The 14,141-nt window shown below is 40.3% G+C and overlaps 2 protein-coding genes across 3 annotated transcripts in view; one reads left to right on the top strand and one right to left on the bottom strand.

The window, feature by feature from the left end:
* Positions 1-2,263, top strand: part of AMN1 (antagonist of mitotic exit network 1 homolog) — a 69,746-nt gene extending 67,483 nt beyond the window's left edge. For both annotated transcript variants that reach the window (XM_081247977.1, XM_081247976.1), the window contains exon 7: positions 626-2,263. In XM_081247977.1, the coding sequence (XP_081104103.1) occupies positions 626-699 (74 nt within the window). In that variant the 3' untranslated portion in view covers positions 700-2,263. The remainder of the gene's footprint in view (positions 1-625) is intronic.
* Positions 2,264-2,410: 147 nt separating this feature from the next.
* ETFBKMT (electron transfer flavoprotein subunit beta lysine methyltransferase) lies at positions 2,411-11,073 on the bottom strand. The gene is made up of 4 exons (XM_081247975.1): positions 10,939-11,073; positions 9,024-9,406; positions 6,645-6,775; positions 2,411-5,878 (listed from the first exon to the last, which is right to left on the bottom strand). The coding sequence occupies exons 2-4, from the start codon at positions 9,347-9,349 to the stop codon at positions 5,535-5,537; spliced, it is 801 nt and encodes a 266-aa protein (XP_081104101.1). The 5' UTR covers positions 9,350-9,406; positions 10,939-11,073; the 3' UTR covers positions 2,411-5,534.
* Positions 11,074-14,141: the final 3,068 nt, after the last annotated feature.

The following is a 14,141-nucleotide window of genomic DNA, read 5'->3' as shown; positions in this document are numbered from 1 at the left end:
GCTTTTTTTTTTTTTTTTTTTTTTTTTTGCGGTACCCAGACCTCTCACCGCTGTGGCCTCTCCCATTGCAGAGCACAGGCTCCGGACATGCAGGCTCAGCGGCCATGGCTCACGGGCCCAGCCGCTCCGCGGCATGTGGGATCCTCCTGGACCAGGGTACGAACCCGTGTCCCCTGCATCGGCAGGCGGACTCTCAACCACTGCGCCACCAGGGAAGCCCCTGTTGGCTTTCTTTAACCATGCTTTCTTTAATCACTCCTTTGTAGTTAAAACCTGTTCAAGCACCCTAGTTTAGTGTGTCATCTACTTCCTGCCAGGACCCTGAGAAACTTTAACTCTATTACTCTCTGGTTGGTGAAATTAAGATGAAATTACAGAGAAAACAGTAAATACCTGTTTTTTAGAAGTATTACTATAATATGTTTACTGCAGCTAATAATAGTGATGGTTACCACTAATTAAATGTATTTTTAGCTTATAGTATGCTTTATATATCATCTCATTTAATCCTTTAAATAACCCTATGAGATATAATAGTTATCATCATCCCCAGTTTATACATGAGGACACATTCAATATCTTTGATTACTGTGAATTAATATATTGTCATTGTTTTCTTTTGTAGATCATTCACGAGAAGTCTTGGAGCAATTAGTAGGCCCAAACAAACTAAAGCAAGTGACGTGGACTGTATATTGATGCTTATTGAAGTTTATCAAAGCTATGATCTTCATACTACTTTCCCAGGAAACAACGATCTAGAGATTGGCTTTCCAATAATATGATTTATGCTTTGAAGTTAACCAGGCTCTTAAACATTTTAATAGTGCTATTATTTCTATGTTTGTTTGAGGAGTGATTGTTCTTGAAATGACAATCCTAGCATGCCCTCTGATGTATTTGGGAAGGGTATTGTGTTTGTTTCTTTAATAGCAAAGTTTTAAATTACCTGCTTTCCCTGGAAATCTCCTTCTCCTACCTAGATATTTGAGCTGCTGTAAGAGAAATTTACCAATATGGATAAACATTAGGAGAATTCTAAGTAAAGTTATTTCTAAAAGCATAATTACCTTCCTAGCTATTTTTTGGCTGCTACCTTCCAAATTATTTAAATGTCCACTGGCCAAAAAGCAAAGCTGAACATCACGCCTGTAACTTCTTCACAGAATTTATTATTTCAATGAAACAAAGAAATATAATAGTTTAATGTCATAATCCAGGACATCATATACCTTAGCCATTCAGCATATGAATGTTACTGAGTATGGCTACTTTTCCCAAATACATGCTATTCATCTACAAACTTTCATCCTTAAAAACTGCAGTCAAGAATATGTAAGAATGAGTAAACACGAAATGTCATCACAGAGGTGGTATCCTGAAGCTCTACTGGTTTCACATTGTGAAATAAACACACAGGTTTTAGTTTTCAAATGAAATGTATTACTCTCTATAATCACAAAATTCTGTGAAGTATACTGTGCTTAAACTACCCCCAAATTCAGCATAGTCCCTGTGCCATGAGCCTGTCTCAGTGGAACTTTCTTAAAGATTTCCTATTTTAACTGTGATGTAGTGAATAACAGGGAAAGTGTGGTATGGTAGATTTCTTGTATATGTTTAGAAGGAAGGGTTTACATATTCAACTCTACTTCTTGTCCTTACTATTAACTACTTTATAAATGTGATATGTTTATAGCGTAGATAACAAATATTGCCACTGCAAAGGTGATACATATGTATATATGTGTAAAATGTGTAAGGCCTGTTCCATCTATGAAATTTTTCTAAAGACAAATTCAGTAAGATTTAATATTGAACACCTAACCAAGTCAATAGCTTTTTCTGCTTTGGGGGAAACTAGTTTCAAGATCTAAGGTATCAGATGTTTAGAGTCTATAAAGGATTTATCATCCTAAAGCAGTTTGCAGCTTGATCTTTTTTTTTTATACTGCTAGTTACCTTAGCTGTTTCTCAGCACTCTGTTTAAAATTTGGGTCTCCCATCCCTATCCTACCTATCCCTGTCACCCTCACCTGTCACTCTAAACTCTATTTTTCCCCTTTCCATCTGTCACCATCTGACATGTTTTATTTTCTATTTATTGTCTCCCCACCCTAGTATATAAGCTTCATGAAGACAAATTATTTCTCTTTTTTTCACTGCTGTATCTCCAATACCTAGAACAGTGTCTGGTACATAATAAGCACCCAAATATTTGTTGAATGAATAGACAAGAAAATAAATAAAAGTAATACCCATACTTCAAGCTTCTGGTCTGTGACGTACAGAGATTGGAAGTCATCACTCCTGTCCTCACAAGATAAAAGCTGAACAAACTGAAAATCATGAAGCAGTACAGTGTTTGTTATTTCAAAATGGACCTGTATTAGTTTTAACTATACACTGCAAACTCTAGGGCAACTGCTAACAAATTTTCTTTAATAAATATAACTGACATCCTAAGGGAGGAGAGAAGATGGAATCACATAAAATCCTCAATTAAAACCAGAAAAGGGGGAATTCCCTGGTGATCCAGTGGTTAAGGACTCTGTGCTCTCACCACCAAGGGCCCGGGGTTTGATTCCTAGTCAGGCAACTAAGATCCCACAAGCCGTGAGACGCAGCACACACAAACAAGATAAAACCAGAAAAGGCAGAAAAAGTAGAACACAAAAAAGAAACAAGGAACAAAGGCAATGAATAGGGAGCAGTTATAAATATGGTAGAAATTAATCCAGCTATATCAATAATCTCCTTAAACGTGAACAGTCTTAATACAAACATGTTTGTTATGCTATGAAGTCATTTCAAGGATCACCGTTATATATATGGGCGATTTAAAAATATTTTAAGTAATATTTGGACGTCTCAAAGACCTTCTTGTACCCTCCTCGTAAATACTTAAGAAAGGATAACAGAAACAGCGTTGTAGATATTTATTTCTTTTAATTAATTAATTTATTTATTTTTGGCTGTGTTGGGTCTTAGTTGCGGCACGCGGGATCTTTTGTTGCGGCGCTCAGGCTTTTCATTGTGGCGCTTGGGCTCCTCTCTAGTTGTGGTGCGTGGGCTTAGCTGCCCTGCGGCATATGGGATCCTAGTTCCCCAACCAGGTATTGGAAGGCAGACTGTCAACCACTGGACCACCGGGAAAGTCCCACATAGATATTTAAAATTAAATCTACTCTTGGCCTCTTCACGTTGATTTCCAACAGTGCTCCAGAGTATAATTTCCTTTAATTTTCTCTTTCTTATCTTGCTGAGAAGGACAATACCCAGCAGACTATCCTGAATTTTCAAAGAATATGTCAACAAAGCTCTTTCCTCTCAAATGCCATCCAGTGCCACTGTAGCCTATCATTTCCATTCATTTTAACCAATGCTGAATCAAAATTTTGAGTTTATAATTAAGCCCCAGTAGACCAATGGAAATTGGATACAACAAGAGTTGATTCATTGGGTTGTAATAAATTCTGACTTCCAGAGTTCCAGAATCACAAGACCCTCTGTGACCCAGCTCCAAAACACCCACCTATTGATACTGCTTTCCTGCCTAAGCAACAACCTGCCCTTAACTGCTTTCTCTACATTTCTTTTGAATGACTATAGCTCTGATCATGTCTCCCTGGTATCCTAATCCCACTGGCATGTGTGTATTATTAGAAAGCATATAATGCAAGTGTCATAAACAATTCCTAAGCGGTATATGAGAACAGGAGAGTACAGCTGACCCTTGAACAACACGGGTTTGAACCGCACTTATATGTGTTTTTGTTTGGTTTGTTTCAATAAATACTACAGTACTACGCGATCCATCCCCGGATGCAGAAACTTGGATGCAGACTGTAAAGTTATACATAGATTTTCAACTCCAGGGGGTGGGTGGGGTAGTCAGCACCCCTAACGCCCATGTTGTACAAGCGTCAACGGTACATTCGCAAGGCTGCGTTTTATACCTGTAACATATATCGTGGTCACGTTTTGTTTTAAATTGGAGAATAGGAAATATAATACATGTAATCGGTATGAAATTACAAGACCCAAAAGTAAGAACTAGGTCTCCCTACCACCCTCATCCACCAGCCACCTGGTACCCTCTCAGAAGACAACCACTGTTACCAGTTTCTTTCCAGGGATATTCTATATCTACTACAAGTAAATATGCATTCTTTACACATACATTCATATGTAGGAGCTTGTACATACATCTTTTTTACATAAATAGTGTATACAATACACATTCTTCACATTGTTTTTCATTTATGTCCTAATGTTCTTATTGATATATAAGATCCTGACAAGCTGGGGCATGTAGTGGTGGCATAACCAATTTCTAGCTGACCTTAGTAAACCATAAAGAGGCATCATAAGGTAACACAGTACTGAGTATGTAGGAAATTCTAAAATCTTTATCTGTGTTTCTTAATTGATGCCCTATTATGTACTTATCCTATATTACACACTTTTTTTTTTTTTTTTGCGGTACGCGGGCCTCTCATGCTGTGGCCTCTCCCGTTGCGGAGCACAGGCTCCGGACGCGCAGGCTCAGCGGCCATGGCGCATGGGCCCAGCCGCTCCACGGCATGTGGGATCCTCCCGGACCGGGGCACGAACCCGTGTCCCCTGCATCGGCAGGCAGACTCTCAACCACTGCGCCACCAGGGAAGCCCATTACACACTTTATACTTTCATTTATTATAATAACCCTTTGAGGTGCAGTTTATTAAATTTTATTACTATTTTATAGGTGAAGAAATGAAAGCTCAGAGAGCTTAACTAGCCCAAAATCCCAACTAGAAAGTGACAGAGTGGCCTCACTCCGAAGCCCATGTAAAGTAAGTCCCCTACATATGAACGAGCTCCATTACGAGAGTGGGTTTGTAGGTCCAACAAAGTTAGCCTAGGTACCCAACTAACACAATCAACTATACAGTACTCTACTGTAATAGGTTTATAATACTTTTCACACAATCATAAAAAACAAACAAAAAATAAAACATTTTTCATCTTACAGTAGAGTACCTTGAAAAGTACGGTAGTACAGTACAACAGCTGGCATACAGGGGCACTTTAATATCTTTGAAAGCTCACAACTTGAAGGTTCGTATGTAGGGGACTTACTGTATTCTGTACCATACCAACTGCATCTCTAATCTTAACATAATTTTTTAAAGTATAGTATTCTGTATTTTTTATTTTGTTTAATTCAAAGATACATCACAGTTGTCCTCAACTGTAGAAAGAGACTCTGCTAAAATATCTAATTCCTCTCAGCTACTTAAATTACATGTGGATATTCCCTTCTATAATTATATTCCTATAACAGTAAAACTAGAAAAAAAATTACAGATAGAGATTTCTATATTTGGCTTACTGGAGAACAAATTACATGACAAAGGGTGACAAAACTTCAACCTTCATATTTTGGAAACAAGATTTACCATTTAACACAAATTCCTTCTTTGAACTGGACAGTCTTTTAGGGTTAAACCCAAACATAGCTATATCCATATTGGAGGTACTTCAACAGCTCAAGGCTGAAATTCCCACACCGTGCTTGTTGTCAGTCCATTGTTCTCCTGCCTAGTAGGCTCTGGAAGTGAATATTCTGCTACTTTGTGCAGTTGATGCTGAATGCTATGTCCACTGAACTGGGGTCGCCCAGGGTCACCAATCAGTACTCGAGTTCTGTAGACCCAAAAGCAATTTTTCAGCCATTGATGTAGACTGTCTGCAAGGTCTTCATCATAAAACATATCTCCAAGCACAACAAGATCCCACTTATCTTGTTCCAAATCCAGCATGTTTTTGGTTAAAATGGGAAAAGGATTCAGTTGGTTCAACTCACAGTTTAGTGTAATAGCCATTCCTGCAACTTTAAAAAAGCACATAGTGAATTGGTATTTGCTAGGTTGTTTTAATTCCCTATTAATTAATTTAAATAATCTAGAAAATCTCCAACAATATGTTTTTTTCCCATTCTGTTGAAAGTTGTTTTTTTTTAGGTAAAGAAGCCTAAAGTATATGCCAATATAAGCTATTTCCTGCAATTCTCAAATATATGAATATCCTGAAAATAAAACAATACCAAACACCTGGAAATGTTGAGGTTTCAAGGAACATTTGCTGATCTACAAGCCTTATGCTTGAGCAGGATGACAAGTTGGAACTGAGACCCCATATACAATAAGGCTCCTCAAGGGCTAGATCCTCAGTGAAAGGGAAGACTAAAAGAAAATCAGATAAAATTAAAACTTACCTGTCTCAACTTGGGTTCGAATGGAATAAAATCTCCCTCAAAGACACTGGCCTATCTTCACTTGGGTTTTGGTCAAATAAACACTACCTACATATTTCAGGAAATGCCTAGCCCAGCAATGACCAACAGTAAGTGCTCCCAGGTTGGTATCACTTTGGTATATCTGCCAGACACAAATGGAAGTCCTCCTGTGAAAAATGCACCATCAACTCAGGCCTCATAGGATTCCCACAGATAATGTCCCACTGAGTAAGTTCACAATATCAGATTATAAGATTCACATGGAAATGGGCTAGTCTAAGATGGGTTGAGGCATCTGTAGATATTTATCCTGGAAGAAAAAAAGATGAGCTTCAAATATTTTAAAATGTGCAATTCTTACTAGGGTCTATGTCATTGGCCAATATCCTTAAAGCTCCACTCATCTTAGCAGCGATAGCTGTAGCTCCACATCCACTCCCAATATCTAACACAGATTTTCCTCTGACAACATCAGGATTATCCAAAATATACCTAAATTAGAAAGAAAAGGGAAAACATTATCTAAGATAGAAGAAGGTCAATAAGAGGTGTACAAAAATTTTTCTTTGGATTGACTGGCCAAAGAAATAGTGAAACTTAGCAGAAGAATTTGGTCCAACATGGGCAAGTCTGGCCTGACTAGAATGACATAAAATGTCAATCTTAAGAGCTGGGCAGAGGTGGCAGAGAGAGGACCTAGTCATTTTGGTCTTTCTCTTTGGCAGGTGTGAAGAGCAGTTCCATACAACTGACTAATCATGCTCTTCAAGTCAACTTTTTAGAAGTATTGAGCACTTACTATGATCCAGAAACTACTAAGCACCAAAAACACAGACTGACAAAATACTGCTAAAATCAGGACTCAGTAAGTTAGATGCAAAATTTACAGTCTCCTTTTCATTGTTCAACAGAGAGTGGTTTTACCTACTGCTTGAACTGTTTTATAATGACCTCTCTGATAAGGTACAATCAAAGTCCAGCTGAACCAAAGAATTTGGACCTGGGCTAAGTAGTTACCAAGCAAGTGAAGATGAATGGGAAAACACTGAAATAATAAATGTCAGCTGACACTTGACCTTAGTATTGTAATAATAAAGAAGAGCAGAGGGAATTCCCTCGCGGTCCAGTGGATAGCATTCCATGCTTTCACTGCTGAGGGCCCATCAGGGAACTAAGATCCAGCAAGCCAAAAAAAGACTAAGGAACTATGGCAAGGCAGGGATGTAGTACCCTGTCTAAAGGGGCAGCTGTTACCCATCTTGAGCTAATTGTTGCCCCACAGAAATGGGGTGTTATCAGAGATTTAAATCCAGTGTTATCAGATATTCTTTTTTTTTTTTTGGCCTTGCCTCGTGGCTTGTGCTGTCTTAGTTCCCCGACCAGGGATTGAACTCAGGCCAGGCAGTAAAAGCGCCAAGTCCTAACCACTGGACCATCTGGGAATTCCCCAGAGATTCTTTTTTTTCAAATCAAAATAAATTTTTACACGCAATCCCTCAAGTCTGAAATGTTAGCAACTGATTTTTTTTTTTAAGTTTACAAGTAAAGGCCAAAGAAAACACATCTGTGGATCACTTATTTGTGACCTCTGATTCAGACAGTCTCTTAAGGAATTTGATGGCACTTACATTTGGAGTTGATAAACAACTTGCATAGATAACACTTAAAATGTATTTTTTAATGATATAAGTAAATAAAGCTTGAAAATTTGGCAACACAACAGCCAGAATATTGGACTTGTTAGATACTGGAAAGTTTTCCAGAACTTGGGATTCTCCAAAAGCTCTATGTTTGCATTTATTTATTTTGCATTTAAAACTATATACAACCTGAATTCTGCTAGACCATACCATTCCTGTGAAAGAGAAGTCCTTATCCTTTTCCTTTCAGTTTTGTAACCTCAAGGCGTAAAAAGATTAAATCATTTACCAGTCTAAGAGCAAAGACTAGATTAAAATGCTGTTAAGTTCTTGCCTTTGTTTCAGTGGCTGTTTTAATAAAAAGCACTGTGTGAATGTGTGAGAAAATGTCCTAAAGAAGACCTTTCCAGTATGGGGAGTTAGAAAGGGGGAACCTTAAAAATGCAGATCCTGCCGGCTACGCAAAAAAAAAAAAAAAAAAAAAAAAGCAGAGGCAGTGCCGCAACTAAGAGCCCGCATGCCACAACTAAGACCCAGCGCAGCCAAATAAATAAATAAATAAATAAATAAATATTTTTAAAAAAATCATTTTAATGCAGGTGCAACTCCAGAGTTCACCTGAGTGATGTCCCAATCACTCACATCCCTCGTTCTTTGGGAGCCTGGGAAGAGGCAATGATGGAGGAAGTGTAAGGTTTAAGGAGCAATATTTACAGGATTGAACCAGGCGACCTGAAAGACTGGGGCTTTAAGCTCCACTGAGGAACTCTGCACGGGCCATGCATCATGAACCATGAACCTGAGAACAGTGTGAGATTTCTGGATCATGACCAGCCACCTAGGGTCTTGACAGCTGACCTAGGATTTCTCTTGGGGAGAGAGCTATATATCAGGAAACACCTTGATAAGCTTGGAGCAGAAGGTAAAGCTATGCAACAAAGCAACCCAAAACTATTCCTAAACTGCTCTAAATTAAGAAAAGAATTTGGGGTTTTACTCTGGTTTTCTGTGAGGAGAAGGGAGAACAAGGCGTTGGAAGGGGCTGAAAAGAGTAAGGATATGCGGAGCCCTAAAGGTTCCCGCTTCACTTATGGCCGTACCTAGACAGGGCTTGGCCTCCTGGCCAGTAGACTGCCCAGTAAGGATCACTGTGGGGCCACAGGTCAGCTCTTTCCCACCAGAACTTGCATCTGGGGGTCAAAAGCCGCAACTGGATTTCAGGGGTGAGGCTACCACGGCTGGTGACTTCAGTGTTCTCCTCCAGGAAAGCTTTCATCTCAGGGTCCAAAAAGCTTCCGGTTCCCCTCCAGGGGCAGTGGCCCCAGAGAAACAAGGGAAAACCGCTGCTTCTCACAGCCTTCCGTAGGACACCACAGCGGTTCATGGCAAATGATGTAAACGCTCTCCAACCTGGGCTCAAGGCCATCGGTCCTGTCCCAAAGCACAGGTTTGTTGGTGCTGCTCTTGATAACAGCTGCTCCTCCTGGGGAAAGAATAAGGGTCTGGCTGCCAAACTGATCTCAGCTGGAATCTCTGGACCTCTAAAAACATAAATAATACTGAAAACTCCAAGGCTCACCAACACTTCCAAATCCTGTTGCATAATAAGAAAATGTTAGTGTTAGCTCTGTAGCAGATGATGCACAAGTGCAAGTTCATTCTAGGTGAAAGCGTCGGTGCATTAATTTAGGAAAATCCAATCTTCTAAAAGATGCCTTTCCACAACAGAATCCTTTTTAGTAACTTACAACAACAAATATACAAGCATCTGATTTTGAGAGAATCCTCAGGAACACGCCTTTTACATAAAATAAGGTATACCTTTAAAGTTCTTTCATTCATTTAATAAATCACTTCCCTTTAAGCAGGCACTGTGCTTGGCAACTGTGAACAAAATAAACAAAGTCCCCATCTTCAGGAAGCTTAGATTCTAGTAATGGAATAGAGCAATTATCAGGGCAAACACAGTTCTTGCCTTTATGAAGTGTAGCCGAGATTGTGCATTGTAACTGTGGTTAGAGATATACAAATCATACTGACTGCTCAATAAAGATAGTCCTAGCATAAAACATCAATGTAATCAAGATTCAGGTGTTTTCCTAAAAACAAACAAAAACAAAACAAAACAAACAAAAAACTATGGATTTAATTGTAATAAAAGAATATCAACTCCCAAATCTCTTTCCGTAAATACCTCTGATGAGTCATCTTTACCAAACCTGGACTTAATAGAAAGACACCTTGATAAAAACAAGAATGAGGAAGAGCACTTTAAGCACAACTTATACACCCAGTTGTTTGGGACCTCTGATCTGTTCTGCATAAATATATAAATAGTCTTACGTCCACCCAAGTACTTAGAGTAGAGGCCCCAAACTCATGCCTACCCAGGGCCAGACTGGTGACAAATGAGTGATGCAGGCTGGTTGTTAGATCACAGAAGGGCTGTGGCAAACTGGAAACTATTTCAAAACAGTCCAAAGGAGCCAGCCAGGGGACACGTGGCCAGATCTTTCAATTTCTCAAAACAATCCAGCTATTTATCCATAAACTCCCACTTTTAAACGTGGGCAATTAGTTAAAATACCAAGACACGAGGAGAGGCAAAATGTCTGTCTGTGAACCAAGGATAGACCTTAAGTGGGTGTGCCAGCCCACGTTTATCCCTTGTAATCTCAGGGTCTCTAACCGCCTGACCTCATTGGACTAATTGCGTAGGGAAGGACTGGGTCAGCCCTTGAATCTAACGAGCCTAAGGTTTGAAAAGAAAGCAGAGCAAATACAAGATGATTGATTTTGGACACCCTGTCATGCAGACCGATGATGTCCCGCCCACGCCAGCACCAATGAAGCATCCGTTATGAATATGTGATTATGCGGTGTACACTTGGTACCTGGTACGGTTAAGAAGACAGGTTTAAAGGGGCAAGTTCCAAAGTGTTAGCACGTAACTTCCCTCGATGGAGGACGGGAGTCAGTCTTAAAGGGGCAGGCACAGTCCTCCTTTCTCCTTACCTGGCTGTGCTAACACCGTCCTGGGAAGCTAAGCACAAGGCAGGTCTGTCACGCGCCTTTGCGCCTCTTTTCGCGCCTTCTTTACAACTGCACGCTGGGTCCCACTTCCCCCCCCCGAGAGCCGGCCGCCAACACGCAGCACCCCCGTCCCCGCCCCGCCCTCCTGCTCCGCCCTCCTTCCCGGCAGCACTTTCTCTCCCTTACCTGGGCTTCTTAAAGGGACAGGAAGTGCGAAATCAGCCGGCGCCCTGACCTCATTTGGGAAATAAAGGAATGTCAAATACTAATTTCTAAAAAATCCACTCTGAAGCCGTGGATCATCTGCTTCGTGTCAATCACACTTCTAGGCACTGGGCATAGAGCGGTGACCAAAATAGACACAGCACAAACCCTTAATGACGCTTATATTCAACTGGGATTAAATCATAATATGTCCTCCCTTTTATAATAATTTTCATACACGTACAATCTTTTTTGTTTTTCAACTGTAACTTCATTTCAATAACACTGATTCTCTTGCTAGTAATAATTCTTAGTAGATGTTCAAGATCAGTTTGTCTAGGGACTTCTCTGGCAGTCCAGTGATTAAGACTGCACGCTTGGACTGCAGGGGGCGCGGTTGCATCCTCGGTCAGAGAAGTAAGATCCCGCATGCCACCCCCCCACCCCGCCCACCCCCGGTTGAAAAATCAATTTGTCTAAGGATTTTTTTTTTAATGGATGAGCAATCAAACCACATTATTTGTTTTTGGCTGCCTTGGGTCTTGTTGCTGCGCATGGGCTTCCTCTCGTTGCGGAGAGCAGGGGCTACTCTCTGTTGCGGTGCGCGGGCTTCTCATTGCGGTGGCTTCTCTTGGTGCAGAGCAGGGGCTCTAGGCACGGGGTGCTTCAGTAGTTGTGGCTCGCAGGCTCAGTAGTCGTGGCGCACACGCTTAGTTGCTCTGTGGCATGTGGGATCTTCCCGGACCGGGGCTCGAACCCGTGTCCCCTGCATTGGCAGGCGGATTCTTAACCACTGCGCCACCAGGGAAATCAAGGATCGTTGTTTTTAACCAGCTTCTGTATTCTATCCCAGTGATAGTTTTAAAATCGATCTGTTTCTCTCCATCCCTCCTGCCTCTGCCTTATGATTCCTTGCTTGAACTCCTGCTACTGGTCTCTCTGCAATCCTGCCTTCCTCTATCCCACTCTCTATAGTGCAGCTGAAATGGTTTTTTCTGAAACTTTCATTCCATAGTCCAAAAAAAGGCCTTACATTCCTACAAGATAAGATAAACCAGATAAGCCAAGAGAAACAGACTGTAAGCCCTGAGAAACAAACGTGGATTTTCTTTTCTATTGTTTGGTGTTGATTTTTTTTTTGTCACGCCACTTTTCATGCGAGATGATCTTAGTTCCCCAACTGGCGCCCCCTGCATTGGGAGCTGCCTGGTCCTAACCACTGGACTGCCAGGGAAGTCCCGCCCTTTTGTTCTTTTTAATTGAAAGAACTGTCTCACTTTTATCAAAATTGACCCAAATGCGACAAAGCAGACCCATCAACTGTCTGATAACAATTGAGCTATCATCTGACCTTGTGATTTTTGCCTTTAAATGGCTGCCTACATTTTTGTACACAAGCCAATTCTCTAATAATTGGACACTCTTGCAAGTGCAAGTAAAAAAAGTTTATCCCCATACTCAAATTTGTTTTTAAGGGTTTTTTGAACAACTTATTTAATTATACTTATTAGCTGTATGTCCTTGGGCACATTATTAAACCTTCCTAATGAAGGGGATTAGGATATGCCATTGTGGTACACGAACTATTTTGAGTGAAAGAGATCTCAAATCTCTGGAATCTCTTATCTGCCTAAAGCTGACTCTCCCAAAAGAACTCAACTGTCGTAAAACCCCTCCTCGAGAACAACTTTAATCTTCTTGGACTTGAGAAGTGGGCACCACACCCAAACAGACATTGTCCCAAGACTATCATATCTCCTATCTATTCTCCTAAAAAACCATTTATCTTCCCAAAAAGTCATGCCCATAGGTGCCCTTTCTCTCCTTCCCCATCACCTGTGATGAAATAAACTATATGTTTTTTAAGACAGGACAAGAAAATTTAAGCATAGCAGATGCCCTTCCTGACAGGGCTCTTCCTAACGTGCAATGTGCATCTACATTATACATTGACCAGACCTCCTCAAAGGCAGGAATGTCTGCTCAACAATAAAGATCATTTTTTCCCCTTCTTCTGAGGCCAGCAATGTAACTCCTTAGAAGATAACATTCTTTTCTTAATCCTGTAAGGGGTCATGGTGACCTGCTGCTCCCTTCCTACATGTAGGTCTGGACTTTGTATCTCTGGTTAACGTTATGTAAAATGTCAGTGTGTCATTTTGATGAATGATCCTTTGTCTCAAAAATGTATATAAATGTGCTTTCGACTTCTAAGTAGGAGAACAGTCCTCAGAGTTTTCTGAAAGACTGTCTCCAGGGTTATAATCCTCAGGTTGGCTCGGAAAAAAACCTCTATTTCTTCTCTCGATTGACTATTAATTAATTTTTCATCAACACCTACTAAGTTAGGTATATAAACACAAAATTTTAACCACCCCCTATGAGTTATTCATCACTAAATTCTCATGTGCCTATGCGTTGCATGTGTAAACTCTGTTTTTTTCTCCTGTTAATCTATCTGTCTTTTGTCAGTTTAACTTGCAGGTCCCAGACACTGAACATGAGAGGGTAAAGGAAAGTTTTTCCTCCCCTACACTAAGTATCAGTGTTTTCCTCTGTAAAATAATAATGATGATAATAATAATGTATTGGGAGGACTTAATGGGATAAAAGTAAAGTGCTTAGCACAGTTCCTGGCATATCGTAAACGCTGTGATTATCATTACTGGAACTATGGAATTAGTGCTGGTAAGACGCAAGACTGGAGGCTGAAGATTTGAGTTTTAGAAAACCATTTTAAGCTGCTGGTATCAAAGAGAGAGGTTGGATTGAAGGAGACATCAGTTGAAGAATGTGGTGGTAACCCATGCAAGCACTGATAAGGGCATGGAAAGAATTGGACACATCTGAACGTGACTCAGGAAGAGCCATTAGCAGGACTTGGAGAGCAATTAAATATGCTTGCTTAACCATAATGATAGACAATCTAAGGGAAAGATATCATTTTTTCTTTATCAACTTGACCTGAATGACCTTGCTAT

This window comes from Mesoplodon bidens (assembly GCF_964165515.1).
Source record: "Mesoplodon bidens genome assembly, chromosome: 11".
NCBI classification, from domain to species: domain Eukaryota; kingdom Metazoa; phylum Chordata; class Mammalia; order Artiodactyla; family Ziphiidae; genus Mesoplodon; species Mesoplodon bidens.
Note: the sequence above shows the minus strand (reverse complement) of the source record. Positions and strands in the feature narration are given on the sequence as shown.